General features: G+C 43.9%; 1 protein-coding gene across 1 annotated transcript; it reads right to left on the bottom strand.

Annotated features, from left to right (window-relative positions):
- Positions 1–6,645: 6,645 nt before the first annotated feature.
- Positions 6,646–16,575, bottom strand: LOC115162950 (coatomer subunit delta). Its single transcript, XM_029714496.1, has 10 exons — positions 16,281–16,575; positions 14,864–15,127; positions 14,440–14,619; positions 14,138–14,334; positions 11,127–11,288; positions 10,798–10,963; positions 8,953–9,100; positions 8,708–8,816; positions 8,252–8,456; positions 6,646–8,114 (listed from the first exon to the last, which is right to left on the bottom strand). Exons 1-10 carry the CDS (start codon positions 16,281–16,283, stop codon positions 8,025–8,027), a joined length of 1,524 nt encoding a protein of 507 aa, XP_029570356.1. The 5' UTR covers positions 16,284–16,575; the 3' UTR covers positions 6,646–8,024.
- Between the last annotated feature and the right edge of the window lie 663 nt (positions 16,576–17,238).

The following is a 17,238-nucleotide window of genomic DNA, read 5'->3' as shown; positions in this document are numbered from 1 at the left end:
GAAAAGTGGCCACATTTATTAATATTGCATAGAAACCGTTCTAAAACACTACTTAAACGGAATGTATAATGTTCGTACGCATAGAAAAAGTGTGCTTTATCGAACAATTGTACGAGCGTCATAAGCACGCCAGTAGGAGATAACCATTGATAAATACAAATTGTTCTCAGCCTCAGTGCTCATGCACGACCTTGGCTGTTTGTATTTCATATATACACAACACCATACCATGACATACAAAGGCTCAAACAAAAAAAATCTACGTCAAAAGACTGAAATGGAGATGCTAGTGTCAAGAGATTGAGCACCAGCAACATGTTTGATTTGGCTCGTTCTGTTGTGGCTTGATCAATAAAGAAGTTATATCTACAAAGAGAGGACCATTAGGACAACTCAAGTTGCTTTAGCAATGGCAAATATACTTCAAATGAGTAGGCAACATGGCACATTTACTTCAAATGAGTAGGCATCAATAAGCCACCTGTTCTGCAGAATGAACGAGTTGCGCGTTCCACCTAGCCTTTTCTGTTCACGTAATTGACATCGTTTTGTGACAGTGATATTATGGCAATATGGATGCCTTGTATTGCCCCATTCGTATTTGGGAACCCCTCTTGACTTCAACCTGTTGTGCGATGGTGTATGGAAATTGTATGCGTTACTGTTCGTTTTGCTGATGATTGCGTCAAAAACATTGGCTCATCCAGGGCTGTGAGATGCCGATCCGCATTTCCCTTTGAAAAACACCCGAGGGTGGGTAGCATTTGGATATGCACCAGAATGGCATGTGCTTGGCTTTTTAAGTCTAAACAAAAATCGAAGAACATTGGTGTTAATGTGTGTGAATAGCTCACGTCAGAGAGTTAGATAAACTGCAAACATAATCCTTTAGTCAGGGGTTACAGGTCATGACATCCTAATCAGTCACTCATAATGCACCTGTTTATCCTAGATAGGTGCCCCACTAGCGCTATCTCTGGGTTGACATTATGTCCATTATCTTAATTCTATATGAAAAGGAAGATGTTATCTCGAGCACCTCATACAATTTTAATAGCACATTGAAAATACCTGTTTGCGTCAACACCTTTTTCCTTTCTTTTTTCCCCATCTCTTAAGGGTCTTATGTTAGCCCTTGCCCTAGCGTGGCACACTGGTACGTTGGGCACTTCTGGGATGTTGGGCACCTCTGGGAGCCTCAGAGCCTCTCCTTCCTCTTCCACATCCTCCTGAAATTGTGGAGGCACGGTCAGCAGAGATAACTGACCTGGTGGGGTCTTCCCCGTCTCCTCATTAAGTGTCCTGCCCACACCATCCAGGGGATATTCTTCCCATGTGGCCCTCCTGTGCCCTATGCTTTCCCGAAACTGGCGTATGTCGTTCTGGTTCCTTCCATACTTTCGGCCTTTTACTTCCACTTCATATGACCTTGCGCTGATGTGCCCTATGCATGTGCCAGGACTCCATGTGGCATACTTGGCTTGAGGTGCCAGAAGCACTCTGACAGCTTGGCCTTGTTTAATTACAGGCAGATTTTTTGCATGCTCCACATGGTAATGTTTTGACTTGTCCTGACATGCACGCTTGTGTGCCTGAACATCCCTAATGACCTTTGGTGCGAGGAGCTTGGCAGTTTTTGGCAACAGAGAGCAGGTGCTTCTAGACATTAAGCGCTGTACAGGACTGCTGCCGAAGCCCTCTGTGGGAGTATTTATACATGGCAAAATGGCTTGCCACACATCTGTGCCTTCCTGCATAGCCTTTGTGATGAGAGTCTTTGCTGTTTCACTGCTGACTCCGCCTAACCATTACTCTGACTGTGGTAGGGTGACGAGGTCACATGATGGAACTCCCGGGCATTTGCACAAAAAAAAAGCAAAGTTTTGACTCGACTTAACTGGGGCTCATTATCCGAGTCAAGACTTAGCTTTTTTTGCAAAAGCCTGGGAGTTCCATCATGTGACCTCTTCACCCTACCACAGTCAGAGTAATGGTTAGGCGGAGTTAGCAGTGAAAACTCATCCATTATCCATAACTACACCAACGTCAGGTATGCCATATCTGCTAAACTGCTGTTTACAACAGTCGACGGTTGTGTCAATCACTTTCTCCACCTCCTAAAAATCAGAATAATAGTCCACTATAATCTGAAAAGGAGCGTTCTAGAAAATGTTTTACCCCCATTTTCTCCCCAATTGGTACTTAGTCTTGTCCCGTCGCTGCAACTCTGGTACAGACTCGGGAGAAGCGAAGGTCGAGAACCATGCGTCCTCTGAAACACGACCCTACCAAGCCGCACTACTTCTTGCTCGCTTTACCCGGAAGCCAGCCGCACCAATGTGTCGGAGGAAACACTGTACAACTGGCAACTGTGTCAGCGTGCATGTGCCCGGCCCACCAGAGGAGTTGCTAGAGCGCGATGGGACAAGGACATCCCGGCCGGCCAAAACCTCTCCTAACCCAGACGACGCTGGGCCAATTGTGCGCCACCTCATTGGTCTCCCGGTCGCGGCCGGCTACGACACAGCCTGGGATCAAATCCGGGTTTGTAGTGACGCCTCAAGCACTGCGATGCAGTGCTTACACTGCTGCGCCACTCAAGAGGCCCCGAAAAGGAACGTTCTTGACAATGAACAGAACCATTCCCACTTTAGACCAAGGACATGTTGGTACAGTTGAAGTCAGAAGTTTACATAAACCTTAGCCAAATACATTTAAACTCAGTTTTTCACAATTCCTGACATTTAATCCTAGTAAAAAGTCCCTGTCTTAGGTCAGTTAGGATCACCACTTTATTTAAAAAATGTGAAATGTCAGAATAATAGTAGAGAGAATGATTTATTTCAGCTTTTGTTTCTTTCATCACATTCCCAATGGGTCAGAAGTTTACATACACTCAATTAGTATTTGGTAGCATTGCCTTTAAATTGTTTCACTTGGGTCAAACGTTTCGGGTAGCCTTCCACAAGCTTCCCACAATAAGTTGGGTGAATTTCGGCCCATTCCTCCTGACACAGCTGGTGTAACTGAGTCAGGTTTGTAGGCCTCCTTGCTCGCACACACATTTTCAGTTCTGCCCACAAATTTTCTATAGAATTGAGGTCAGGGCTTTGTGATGGCCACTCCAATACCTTGACTTTGTTGTCCTTAAGCCGTTTTGCCACAACTTTGGAAGTATGCTTGGGGTCATTGTCCATTTGGAAGACCCATTTGCGACCAAGCTTTAACTTCCTGACTGATGTCTTGAGATGTTGCTTCAATATATCTACATAATTTTCTTTCCTCATGATGCCATCTATTTTGTGAAGTGCACCAGTCCCTCCTGCAGCAAAGCACCCCCACAACATGATGCTGCCACCCCCGTGCTTCACGGTTGGATGGTGTTCTTCGACTTGCAAGCGTCCCCCTTTTTCCTCCAAACATAACGGTCATTATGGCCAAACAGTTCTATTTTTGTTTCATCAGACATTTCTCCAAAATGTATGATCTTTGTCCCCATGTGCAGTTGCAAACCGTAGTCTGGCTTTTTTATGCCGGTTTTGGAGCAGTGGCTTCTTCCTTGCTGAGCGGCCTTTCAGGTTATGTCAATATAGGACTCGTTTTACTGTGGATAGAGATACTTTTGTACCTGATTCCTCCAGCATCTTCACAAGGTCCTTTGCTGTTGTTCTGGGATTGATTTGCACTTTTCGCACCAAAGTACATTCATCTCTAGGAGACAGAACGCATCTCCTTCCTGAGCGGTATGACGGCTGCGTGGTCCCATGGTGTTTATACTTGCGTACTATTGTTTGTACAGATGAATGTGGTACCTTCAGGCGTTTGGAAATTGCTCCCAAGGATGAACCAGACTTGTGGAGGTCTCCAATTCTTTTTCTGAGGTCTTGGCTGATTTCTTTTGATTTTCCCATGATGTCAAGCAAAGAGGCACCGAGTTTGAAGGTAGGCCTTGAAATACATCCACAGGTACACCTCCAATTCACTCAAATTATGTCAATTAGCCTATCAGAAGCTTCGAAAGCCATGACATCATTTTCTGGAATTTTCCAAGCTGTTTAAAGGCACAGTCAACTTGGTGTATGTAAACTTCTGACCCACTGGAATTGTGATACAGTGAAATAATCTGTCTAAACAATTGTTGGAAAAATTACTTGTGTCATGCACAAAGTAGATGTCCTAACCGACTTGACAAAACTATAGTTTGTTAACAAGAAATTTGTGGAGTGGTTGAAAAATGAGTTATAATGACTCCAGCCTAAGTGTATGTAAACTTCCAACTTCAACTGTATGTCATGTGGCTGGAGCATTTCCTATTGCTGCTTAGGTAGATTAGCTTTACATATGCTGCACACAGCCACAAAATGTTTAATTTCTTGGGTGCATGTTGGGCCAGAATACTGAGTATCTGGCTTTCCTGAGACTGGCTTCGACCCCTGAGTGCCCTGCATGGATACGAGAATCATTAGGCATCGAGTTTCTAGCACTACCACCCTGTCGCTTTGTTGACGACCTCTTCCTGCATTGTGAGTTCTCTATATGTCCAGTAGTCCCTCACCAGGATGGGCATACTCTTTCTTGTGTCTGGCCAGCTTCTTAGGATAAAATACTGAAGCATTCGAGAAGTATCATGTTGAGGAAGCCATGCCCACAGCAGATCTTTCTTGATCAGCTGACGCAATGGCTCACACACGCCATACAGATGAGGTAAGAATATGGCTAAGTCATTTTCAAAACCAAACAGTCGCTGCACTGATTTTGCGTCTGTAGGTGGAGGCATTTGCTGTACTGCATCCACCTTCTTGGGGTCTGGGTTCAGGCCTTCAGCCTGTGGAGGCACGGTCGGCAGAGATAACTGACCTAGTGGGGTCTTGCGTTCCACTTCTGACACCATGTTAATCTGTGTATGTGAATAACTCACGTTGGAGTTAGATAAGATGCAAGCATAATCCTTTACTCAGGTGTTACATGTTACAGGTCACGACATCCTCATCAGGCACACATAATGCACCCGTTTATCTATCCTAGATAGGTGCCCCACTAGCACCATCTCTGGGTTGGCATTATGCACATTATCTCAACAATTGGTTTTAGGAAACGATATCTGATGAGGCAATCTGTACATACTGGCCCAGACCACCCTGGTTGAGCCTTCTCCTGTCCCTGTTGTCTGAGACACCTTGGAAACTGCCCCTGATACCCGACCTTCTGTCTCAGGCCAGTGGAACTCTGTGGCATTCGAGACCACACCGCCTCGGTCTGTGGGCTTGGCCACTAAATGGTCCATGTTAGGACTACAGGAGGGTGTAATGAACACCATGCAGAGCGCAAGGGCTACAAACGCGGCATACCAGTTGCGCTGGCGGTTGTTCTGCTCTTGGTGCACTGGTATTAAGGTTGTGCCCGAGTCATGCGGGGTGCAGTATGTCCTCCAATACCTGCAGTCTCGCTTGGATGAGGGCTTAGCAGCCTCTACACTGAGAGGCTATTTGGCTGCTATATCTGCCTGCCATGTGGGGTGGATGGACAGGACAGTGGGGCGCAATCCCTTGGTCTCCAGGTTTATGAAGGGGGTTCGTCGCCTACGTCCAGCTAGGACCCGCTCCATGGTGAGCTGAGATCTGAATGTGGTCTTGGCAGCTTTGGCAAAGCCGCCTTTCGAACCATTGGAGTCTGCCTCCCTGAAACACTTCTCCATGAAGGTGGCTTTCTTGGTAGCGATTACTTCCATGAAGAGGGTTGCTGAGCTCCATGCTCTTTCTGTAAGTTCTGAGTGCTACCGGATGGACCCCGGTGGGAGGAGTATATCTCTCCGCCTTAACCCTTCATTCCTCTCTAAGGTTCTGTCAGACAGGCATGTGAACATCTCTTTATCCTGTCTGCTTACGATCCCCCGGTAGTAGCGGGGGAGTCTGGGCCTCGCTCCGGCATGCTGTGCCCTGTGCGGGCACTGGCTGCCTATGTGGAGCGGACAACAGACCAGCTCTTTGTCTGCTACGGTGAGTCTCCTGGGGGCTGGGTTATCAAAGCAGAGTCTCTCTCACTGGATCATGACACAATTACGACAGCATACCGCCTGGCTGGTAGGCCAGTGCTGGGATCTGTGGTGCCCTTGCTGATATCTGTGCTGCAGCCAGCTGGCCTTCCTCTTGCATATTTGCTAGGTACTAATCGGGGACTTCCACTGACGGCCCCACGCTGGGACTTCGCCGCTGGCTGGCCAGATCCCTCTAGCACCGACGAAATCCGGTACGGGTATTCCAACGTAGGGAAACATAGCGAAGGTTACGTATGTAACCACGGTCATGTGAGCTATTTGGATCACTCCAATCCTCTACGGTGCTAGAGGCGCCTCAAAAATTATGTAGAGAACGTATGTCGCGGCCACGGGGTCTATATATAGGGGCGGACCTCAGCCGTGACACAGGTAGATGGGAGTAAATCTGTAAATCCTCACCTCGGATGTATCCCTCCGCTGCGGAGTGATACCAATATATTGGAGTGATCCACGTAGCTCACATAACCGTGGTTACATAAGTAACCTTCGTTTTGCCCCGTAGTTGCGCAAGCATCAGTTTTGTTGCTGAACAACCAACCGGTTAACATCATTGAAGTGCATTAACTACCAAAAAAATAAAGACCGCAAAGTTGAATAATACACTTTAATCAATTAAAGATTTTTTGCTTCACATTTTATACTGGAATGTTATGATTCCCCGTCTGTATTTCTTTACAGATAAAATGTTCCAACTAGCCATTTTCAAACCCCATTATCCAACCAACCGCATTGAAATTCTGGGAATACAAAAACAAAACATCAAAACCAAAACATGTGAAACCACTACATGTTGTCCTTATGATTAAGTGGATTTTAAAGAGCATCCGTTCATTATGGGAGTAAATGACTGGTGTCAGAGGGAGGTGGTGTAACTGGAAGGAGAATCCTCCTCGCACTAGGACTAAAGTATTCCCTCTATTGATGGTCGTTTGATGACTGAAGGAAGAACACGGCTGATACGGGCCACAGTACACTGATCGGCACTTCCTTTTCAACAACTGATACATTTGTAAATAGTAAACTGTTACTTTTCAAGAACTCCTATAGCCACAAATGCAGTGGTTTGCCTTGTGGATTGGCTGCTTACTCTTTTCCATATTAACAGTTCCTCAATACCACATCCAACACCTGAAGCTACATATTGAGATTAATCAATCTAATGGGGGGGGATGCCTTTAGTGGGTAAACAGGTTCCATTAAAATGGATTTCTGGTGAACCTGCAGTTATGAAACAAAAAACAAAAACATGAAAGACCACCTGGGTAGTCCTGCTTCCTTCAAAATCTGTTCCACTGTATGAAATACAAAATGTCTCTGGTAGAGGATGCATGATTCTTTGGAGGTGGGGATGATTTGAATTATTCAACCTCAATAGCAGGGAGCTCAACCAGCTGAATACTGACTAGCTCCTCAGCCAACACAACAGGGTCATGTTCATTAGGCACCAAACGGAAGAGAACTGACTGAATCAGGGAGGGACTACATGGACTTGTATAATTAGAAAGGCTCATTTTAGTTTTCCTCAAATGAGAAAAGATCATTTTTGGTTTTCTGTTGCAAAACAGTGCGAATTGTTTTCCGTTTTGTGTTCTAGTGAACACGTCCCTGATGCTCGTCTGTAGCTAGTACGGTTCCTACCCCACCACTTAACCAAGAGCACCACCCATCTCCCTTCCCTGCTGCCCCTATAGTCATCGTGTTTTCACTTCCCGCCTCTCCTCGGCGAATAACAGCATGTTTCGCTGCCCGTTAAATTGAATTCTATATATACACACACTGTAGATCTTTTTTCTCTCTCATACAAACATAAATACACCAACTCTACGCTCCACCGCGGGAAGGGCTTTTGAAGGCCTGGATCCTGTTGATGTGTACAGTCTCAAATGTTCCACAGGCGGGCAGGTAGGCGAGTACTTATTTTGTCTTCTCTGGAGCTTTGACGCATACATTTTATTATATATATATTTTTTTACAGGATCTCGTATTTGTCGACGAGGAACGAAGTTTCTAAAGAGAATTTTACTGGTGCGTCTCCTTCTACGTGAGTCACTTTGGCAACCTGAGGGAATAGAAGAGAGAAAAAAAAGCAATGTGACGAGTGAAATGCAGGGATAGCAAGAGCATTGTGTTCCATCATTGACTGTAGGCCTAAATGTCCATAGTTACTAAGCTTCAACGTAAAAAGATGAAACTTGCCTGTATGTCGCAGTAATTGCGTTTGGACACAAAGGACACGTTGACGGGGAAGAAGTCGTTGGGTTGCCCGGTGACACTGAACTCCAGGCTGCCGCTTTTGTTTTTGGCATCTATGACGGGTAGGCTCCACTCTAGAACGTTCCGTCTGCTGTCGTGCTTATACTCTCCGTCCACGTCTCCAACCACAGGTGCCGCAACTCCAGATCTGCACCGGGAAACACAACCATATACTGTAAACAACGCAACCATCAACTTTAGGCTGGTTTACCGGTCACAAATGAACCATAGTCTTATACTGAAAACCACCTCAATGGAGGAACTCCATTACACATGCTTCTTATTCCGGGGCTATGCTTAAAAATCTGTCTCTGGGAAACCAGCCAAAAGAAAACCCAGCAAAGTTGTTATACAGTCAACACATTACAAGAAAAGTCATTTTATCAGCCATGTACTCACGGTATTGGGATAGCAATAACTACATCGTTCAGTTCCAGGCTATCCTCCTGCAGTTCATATTCTATGTTCACGTCGCAGCCAGTAGCGCTCTCTGAAGGCCAGCAGTTTACTACAGACAAAACAAGGCACGACGACATTTAAAAATAGATGTAGTTGACACTAAATAAATCATACCACAATAATTGCAGATCAAAGATGATGCCGGCAGGACGACAGGCTGAGAAAGGCATTGGAATGAGACTCACTGGTTAGAGGTATGAGGGCATCGTCTGTGCTTTGGAGCCTCCACTTCAGCACCCCCACATCGTTGTTGAGGGGGAAAGACTTCTCGGGGTTCTTCAGGCCAATCACAGAGTCTGAAGTGAAGAGCTTCTTATCTACGTTGGGATGTGTCTAAATACCAGGGGAGATGCAATCAATTCCAACACAGTGGACATACACTACCGGGCAAAAGTTTTAGAACACCTACTTTTTCTTTATTTTTACTATTTTCTAAAATAGTAGAATAATAGTGAAGACATCAAAACTATGAAATAACACATGGAATCATGTAGTAACAAAAAAATGTGTTTGAGATTTCTTCACCTCCCTTATCCTACCTCATTTGCACACACTGTATATAGACTTTTCTATTGTATTATTGACTGTTTGTTTATTCCATGTGCAACTCTGTTGTTTGTGTCGCACTGCTTTGTTTTATCTTGGCCAGGTCGCAGTTGTAAATGAGAACTTGTTCTCAACTAGCCTACCTTTTTAAATAAAAGGTGAAAAATAAATAAATGAAGCCACCCTTTGCCTTTTGCTGCAAAGAAACCAATTCAACCATGAAGGTCTGATTCATGCAGTCTCCTCTGAACAGTTGATGTTGACATGTGCCTGTTACTTGAACTCTGAAGCATTTATTTGGGCTGAAATATGAGGCTGGTAACTCTAATGAACTTATCCTCTGCAGCAGAGGTAACTCTGGGTCTTCCTGTCCTGTGGCGTTCCTCATGAGAGCCAGTTCCATCATAGTGCTTGGTGGCTTTTAAAACTGCACTTGAAGAAACTTTCAAAGTTCTTGAAATGTTCCTCATTGACTTACCTTCTTGTCTTAAAGTACTGGACTGTCATTTCTCTTTGCTAATTCAATCAAATGTATTTATAAAGCCCTTCTTACATCAGCAGAAACCCAGCCTAAAACCCCAAACAGCAAGCAATGCAGATGTAGAAGCACGGTGGCTAGGAAAAACTCCCTAGGAAGGCCGGAACCTAGGAAGAAACCTAAAGGGGAAACAGGCCGGGCCAGTCCTCTTCTGGCTGTGCCGGATTGAGATTATAACAGTACATGGCCAAGATGTTCAAACGTTCATAGATGACCAGCAGTGTCAAATAATAATAATCACAGTGGTTGTAGAGGGTGCAACAGGTCAGCACCTCAGGAGTAAATGTCAGTTGGCTTTTCATAGCCAAGCATTATTTGAGCTGTTGCCATAACATGGACTTGGTATTTTACCAAATAGGGCTATCTTCTGTATACCACCCCTACCTTGTCACAACACAACTGATTGGCTCAAACGCATTAAGAAGGAAATAAATTCCACAAATGAACTTTTATCAAGACACACCTGTTAATTGAAATGCATTCCAGGTGACTACCTCACCTCATGAAGTTGGTTGAGAGAATGCCAAGAATGTGCAAAGCTGTCATAAAGGCAAAGAAGAATCTCAAATATAAAATACAATTTTGATTTGTTTAACACTTTTTTGGTTATTACATGATTCCATGTGTTATTTAATTTCATAGTTTTGACAACTATTATTCGACAATGTAGAAAAGAGTAAAAATAAAGAAAAACCCTTGAATCAGTAGGCGTTCTAAAGCTTTTGACCGGTAGAGTACATATCTCTGATATGGGATGAATTGTTACAGAAATCTTCGAATACATTGGGCCGTGTTCAGGAGTGCACGGGGAGAAACATTTTGTAATCGTACTGGGGTTACTAGTCAAATAAGAACACTGGATTTTTTCACAGCGGTATGCCTTACTGGCCACCATCCAGGTGTCTTGATAAAGGGTCATGGGTCAGTCAGGATCTGAACAACTCACCTGCAGTTGTACTCCCTTCTTGTCGTAGTTGTTGACCATCAGGCGGATGCGGCTGACCTTGTCGTCGGTCACTCTCAGGGTGATCATGCCTAGGAGCTCCATGTTCTGTAGACCGCCGTCACGTCCACAGGTCAGGCTGATCTTCTCCTCAACTCTCATGTGGACACTGAGGAAAACATACACAGGCGTCAAGATTGAGGTTTTATTATCACACACATTGCAATCACACACGGGAAGTATGTCAATAGTGAAGCGCATGCATAGACATTGAATGCAAGACAAACCTTGGCTTACTATCAAAGATTAAAACTTGAGAGGAATAAATGTACCTCTCCACATTAACTGGTGGCGGTAGTACATTGGACGCAAGCGAAGGCCTTTTCCCTGTGTTGGACGTGATGGTTTCCCCCTCCCCCCTGAGCTTGTCCACAAAGTTGTCCACCTCTTTCCCCCTGGCGCCCAGCTTGAGGGCTTTGCTGGATCCGGTCGGCCTGTGGGAGACACACGATCGTCAGTACAAGCCTCTGCATCTGTGGCCCAGAGTTTTTCATGGTCAGGTCTAGGGCTTTCCCGAAATTGTCAGCCGGCGATTGTCAAGCAAATAACTGTTGGTCTCACGGTAATTGACCGTTAATTAACAAACATCTAGCATCTCCTGGCTTCCTATTAATAAGCCATTTTAAAAAGTCTAATAAATCCATGTAATATTTCCTACTACACCTTCCCAATAAATCCATTATTATATTAGACAGGTCTAAAGAAGCATGATATGAAGAAAATGTAGTCTATTTCAGAAGAAAAGGTCCTTATGTGGCTATGCCAAATGGCTGTGGGCGACACTAGTTCATTTAGCAGACAAGATTTGCTTAGAATTCCGTGGCATTATTTTATAGTATGAAGAATGCAATTGAACAAAGCTGAATAAAATATAAATATTTTCTCCAAAAACGATTTGAGGGAGCGCACACACTATTCTGTGTTGAGCGGTTAACAAAGAAATAGGTACTCCTATATGCTTAATTTAGAGTTATTCCCACGGGGGGCCAGTACGGAGCGGGAAAAAAAAATGTATGAAATGAAATGTATGCATTCACTACTGTAAGTCGCTCTGGATAAGAGCGTCTGCTAAATGACAAAAAATTTAAATGTTCTACAAACGTTGGGCTATATCTTTTTATTTTTAATACATTCTAAGGCCGCAGGATGAGACTAATGATGATTTCAAAAAAGTTGCTTGAAAGGCATGAGCTCTGCTTTGTTTTTTGCGTAAAAGTCTAATTCACAATTTCACAAGCACTTGATAATGCTTCGAATTTCACGGCGGCATCCCCTTTATGGCCATAATGGACCCTAAAAAAAAATCCATTCCTTTTAAAAAGGCCCGGAGTAGTGCGTTGTGCCCTTCTCCCCGAGTGTGCTGCGCAATCCAAAGCGTCTCTCACTCACGTGATCGGGTATTTCTCACAGGCTACAAGTGAAGACCGACACATCGTGGACGCAACTGCGCACGCTCTTATCCAATTCCGAGATGCATATTGAAGATATTGGATGAACTGTCCACATTTACTTTTCGTCAGCCAACAAGATGAGTAGGCCTAATAAACAGCAAAAGCACTAGCCTATGTCAATCTACTATCCCCCATTGTACAAAAGTCCCTATTCTATTCTGTGCAAGAAATAAATATTCCAAACCGTCTGGGACAGTTGTGGGATGCGATAGATCCCAAATTAATACAACCACTAGCTTAAAAAAAAAACATTTTTTATGCAATGTGGCTGACACAACAGATCAGAACATTTAGCTTAAAATGTTGATAAACTATTGGGCTATTTATTTATATTATAAGCCCAGAAATGCACACATGGTAGTAGACTATAAGCACGAATGTTCCATTAGCAGAAAACACCATTATCAAAAGTGACCGAAACAAACTTTATTAAAACATATAGGCCTATGGGCTAGGCTACATAAAGTGTGCGACTATGAAAAAAGGCAGCAAAAAAAAGCAAAGGCATTGTTTCTTATGCTGAGCATCATTCACAAGTGATAAAATATAATTCACAAGTGATAGGCTAATATTGTCACCCATCAGACTATTCTTGGTTTAATCTTGTCTTTACATATACTAAATAATGTGTGTGAGATATTTGTTATAATTTAGAATGGACCATTATCATGCACCTGTATCGAAACAGGAGCAGCCGGGAATAAATACATGTCATCTATGCACTTAAATAGCGAACGGAGGACGCTTTTCCCAGTGGTTTATTTTCATGGCAGCCAGCTAGGACATACTCTTGATCTAAATATAAGCAATGTGCTTAATATTAGGAAAGTTGAGAAATAAATATAGTAGGCCTAGCCTATAGAAAGCTGATGGGATCCTCTTTTCATTAGCGGCCATCACTGTTTTCTCCCCCATTTGCATAGCCTATAGAAATGTTGCGCAACATGACCTCATGGGCTCTCATGAATTGTTTGATTAGATTTGAATACATTTGCATTGATGTCAGAGTGATTAGAGGGACAAAAGAGTGCCGAGTAAGTTTTTGTTCACACGCCAAGTTGTTTTTCCAACATTATTTTGCTGCAACTGTCTGTTGCTAACACAGATGCAGAGATTCTCAATAACCGTTAGCACGGTAATGGCCCCCCTTGAAGGGGCAGCTGAACATTTGTCTCGCCTAATGACTCACATTTTTCAGGGTTACACACTCCAAAAACCTTTTATTCATAAACTTTTAGTCATGTCTTATCATTAAAACTCTCACATATTTTAATTGTGCTCAATTTATTTGTGTTCTCATAAATACCAACTTATGTACTCATTGTAAAAATGGCAGTGTTAGATCTCTGAACTAATAATAAATAAGCCGTTTCACTCAGCATTTTGTGGCAGGGCAGGCACTTTGTTGATTCTTAATGTTCAGTTGAACAGTTTATTTGTTTCACTACTTTACCTAAATGCTTTTGACATACATCGGTTAAAAGACTTAGGTCACAAAAATGAAATTGAATGGAGCAATATACCACATTACTTCTTACTACTTATACATTTCTTGTTTTAGAAACACTACAAAAGCATTCATCAGTCATGTGATTTTTGGTGTAATTATGGCTAAAATATATTTTTTCTGGCAAAAAGAAATCTGAGTTGGCTGGTCGATTTTCTCATGTAACTGCCACAGTGGCTGTTGGACCAAAAATAACATTTCCCACCCTGGTCACATTATCAGGACAAACTGGGCCCCATCTGCCAATCACTGTGTATTGGAGCACAGTCTGAAGACAATTATACACACAATCAAATTCAACACCGAAATTCCATCATTTCCGTACCTGACTGGGACGGTAGCCATCTTGGGTTTCTCGGGTTCGATGATGGTGTCTGTGATGATGGACCCTGAGGACATGCTGCTCATCCCGGCACTGCCGAAGCCCGGCACCTTCTTCCCCGAGCGCTCGGCGTCTCGCCTGATCTGCTGCAGCTCTTTGGCCTTTCGCCGCATCTCTGCTTTGGCCTCTCGCTCCTGAGTCTGTGGGGCCGAGCAGATGAGGAAGAACGTTCAAATCACGGTTACTGTAAGCTAATGCCACACATCCTCTGGACGTTATGGCCGTTTTAGCTACAATTCTCTCACCTCTCTGACTGCCCGGAACACTTTCTCCTCGTGAGAGTCCATCTCGGTGAAGGTGCGGATCTGGGCCAGGTTGACGTTCTCCCTGTAGCCCAGGGCCACGATCTCATCGAAGGCGAATATCAGGTCAAAACAGTGGTCTGAGATCTCCCCTTCCTCCAGCACACGGCAGTACTCTGGGATCTGAAAACCAAAAAACCCAATTGAATGCTTCAATATCAAACCAACAGTCAATACATTTCTAGTTTATAGTGGGATATGATCCCATTTGAAGTGATTGGTGGGATGGATGAATTCTGAACTCGTAAGCAGCAGTGGGCTGTTATAGCGTAGGGTTATCCCGTGTGCTGCTCCCAGCCTGTCGTGTGTGTGGGTGTGTTGTGTGGTGGGTCCTGGACCAATAAAGATGTGTTGGATCGTGTCATACCACACGTGAGAAGAGCCGCAGTGTCTCCAGGTCTTCCAGGATGTTACTGTTCTTGGTGGTGATTAGCACCATGTAGAGCTTCTCCAAGGGCTGGTAGACGTAGCGCACGCTTTCCGTCTCCACAAACGTGTGCTGCTTGCCCAAGCCCATGAGCTTGGGGAAAGCAGCCAGGAGGCCCTCGACACGCGTCCGGGTCATCTCCACAAACTGACGTGACACAATGGCTTTGCCTGCCTTGGTGCACACCGCCGCTGCCAAAAGCACCTGCAGCAAGCAGAGAGAATCAAACATCCATTCATAAGTGGGATGTCTCCATTAATGATGACAGTGTGATAGACAGGGTAACCATACCTGGTACAAATATGTTGGCCAAGAAAGGTAGTTATGTGCCAGTTTACTTAGAAAGCAGATTCCGACCCTACCGTTAAGCTTGTTTACACACTGTGCTGCACTGGGGTCAGAAAGCAATCATGGTTACATTAAGACACCGTGAAGCCAGCGTGAGATATGGGTCGGAAAACGTACCTCAACGCAGGGACGGAATGTGCTACTGCTAACTAGCATGAGGACAAAAGAGTAGTTTCCCAGGAAAAATAGCAGTATTTTAATTTTCTTAATCTATCAGTGTGGAAAGGTAAAATTTGGAGTACAGTGGCATATCCCATCCCTGCATTGAGTTAAGTTTCCCGACCCATATCTCACAAGCTTCACGGTGACTTAATGGAACCATGATTGCGTTCTGACCCCAGTGCAGCTCAGTGTGTAAACAAGTGTAAAGATAGGGTGGGAATATGCTGGCTACAATTTACTATAGGTGAAAGTCACATACCATCACAGAATACCAGGACCAAGGCATGATAACGCATTGATCCAAACGACTTAATTTACTAGATTACCCAATGCAAATCAATTACAATGTCATACAGCCAAGATCCATTGGTTGACATATCTTGATAACTAGCTAATGTTAGCTAGTTAGTTATCTAGCCTACCAAGGCCAAGTATTTAACGTTACCAGCCAACATAGCTTAACACAGTTAACAGACAGCCAACGGTAGACAACCAGTGAAATGTAAAGATCAATCTAGCTAATTTTGTTAAATTGTAGCTAGCTAGTTACCTAGTTAGCTAACTGAATTGACACAAAGCACTAGTAGCTGACATTTGTGGTAACGTTAACTCAGCTAGCTTACTAACATCGATACTTTACATTACAAAGCTGCTAAGTAATAGTAGCATTATATAGTAAAGTTAACTAATAATCTTGAGCGGCTACCTTCGTGGTTGTTTGTCAAGTGAAGTTTGATTTGCTTTTCAATTCGTTGTGCCAAGGGGCTAGCTAATGATAGCAAGCTAACGTGTGTTGTTATGATTAAGCTAAGCGGAAAAGATGAAGACTTGAAATGTGACTGCTCACCATTTTTGGTCTCTCTTTAGGAAAACGATATTTAATCTCAGATGGTTAGGAAAACGATCTTCAATCTCCGATGGTGTTTGCTCAGTCGAGTTCCAAAATATCTAAAGCGCCTTTAGAAAGAAAATATAGTTGGATAGCTAGCTAAGCTGCTTGGAGTGCTTCACTGTGGGTTACTTCAATATGGCAGCCAGGCAGAGCCACGTCTCCAACCAGCGGAGTTGCTTCCTTGATAAACCACTCGTTGGCTTTGTCGTAGAAAACTTCAGAACGTCAAAAGTTGCGCGATGTGTGCTTGAACCAGAGACAGGGCACAGATAGAACAATGAGGCAGATATTTCACCGGATGTAGAAATGCGAAGCATCCGCTTGGCGTATCCACTCACTACCAAATATGGTAGTGAGAGGAAGCCCACTGGCCATCAGTGGGAGAATATGGAACCAGGTGGATTTTGGCCGAAATTCTGCACATCGATTAAACATTTGAGCTCAATACAGTTTTCTGTTCCCAACACTAGAATGTGTTATGAACAGAGTGGAGTAAGTTTTGTAGACTTGGCCCTGTACAACATGTATTATTTAAATTGCGTTGTTTAGAAGGAGTGCAAAGGCGAATTGAGTTATTGCACGTGCGCACTTCACAGAGTAAGCATCCCCTAACGGAAATATGCAGATACATGCTAGAACGCGCCAATAGGATCTCGCTAGCTCATGCTTGTTTCTGCCCACCTCCTTACTTGTTTTCCCACTATGACGCACTTGTTCCCATTGGAAACGACGACCTTGGTTTAGTTATAAAACTCTTTGGATCGCATCCAACTTTTAAGTGCATACACCGCCACCTACTGTACTGGTCTGTGAGGTAATTCACGGCCTACCTACATTAAATTATTTGATGTGGTAATACACTGCTACACCTGGCTATCAGCGGAGCCTTGTCTGGCAGTGAAACAGTTCATTC

The sequence above is a fragment of the Salmo trutta genome, chromosome 26 (genome assembly GCF_901001165.1).
Source record: "Salmo trutta chromosome 26, fSalTru1.1, whole genome shotgun sequence".
In the NCBI taxonomy this organism is placed as follows: domain Eukaryota; kingdom Metazoa; phylum Chordata; class Actinopteri; order Salmoniformes; family Salmonidae; genus Salmo; species Salmo trutta.
The sequence above is the reverse complement of the archived record's forward strand: the minus strand, read 5'-3'. Positions and strand labels throughout refer to the sequence as shown.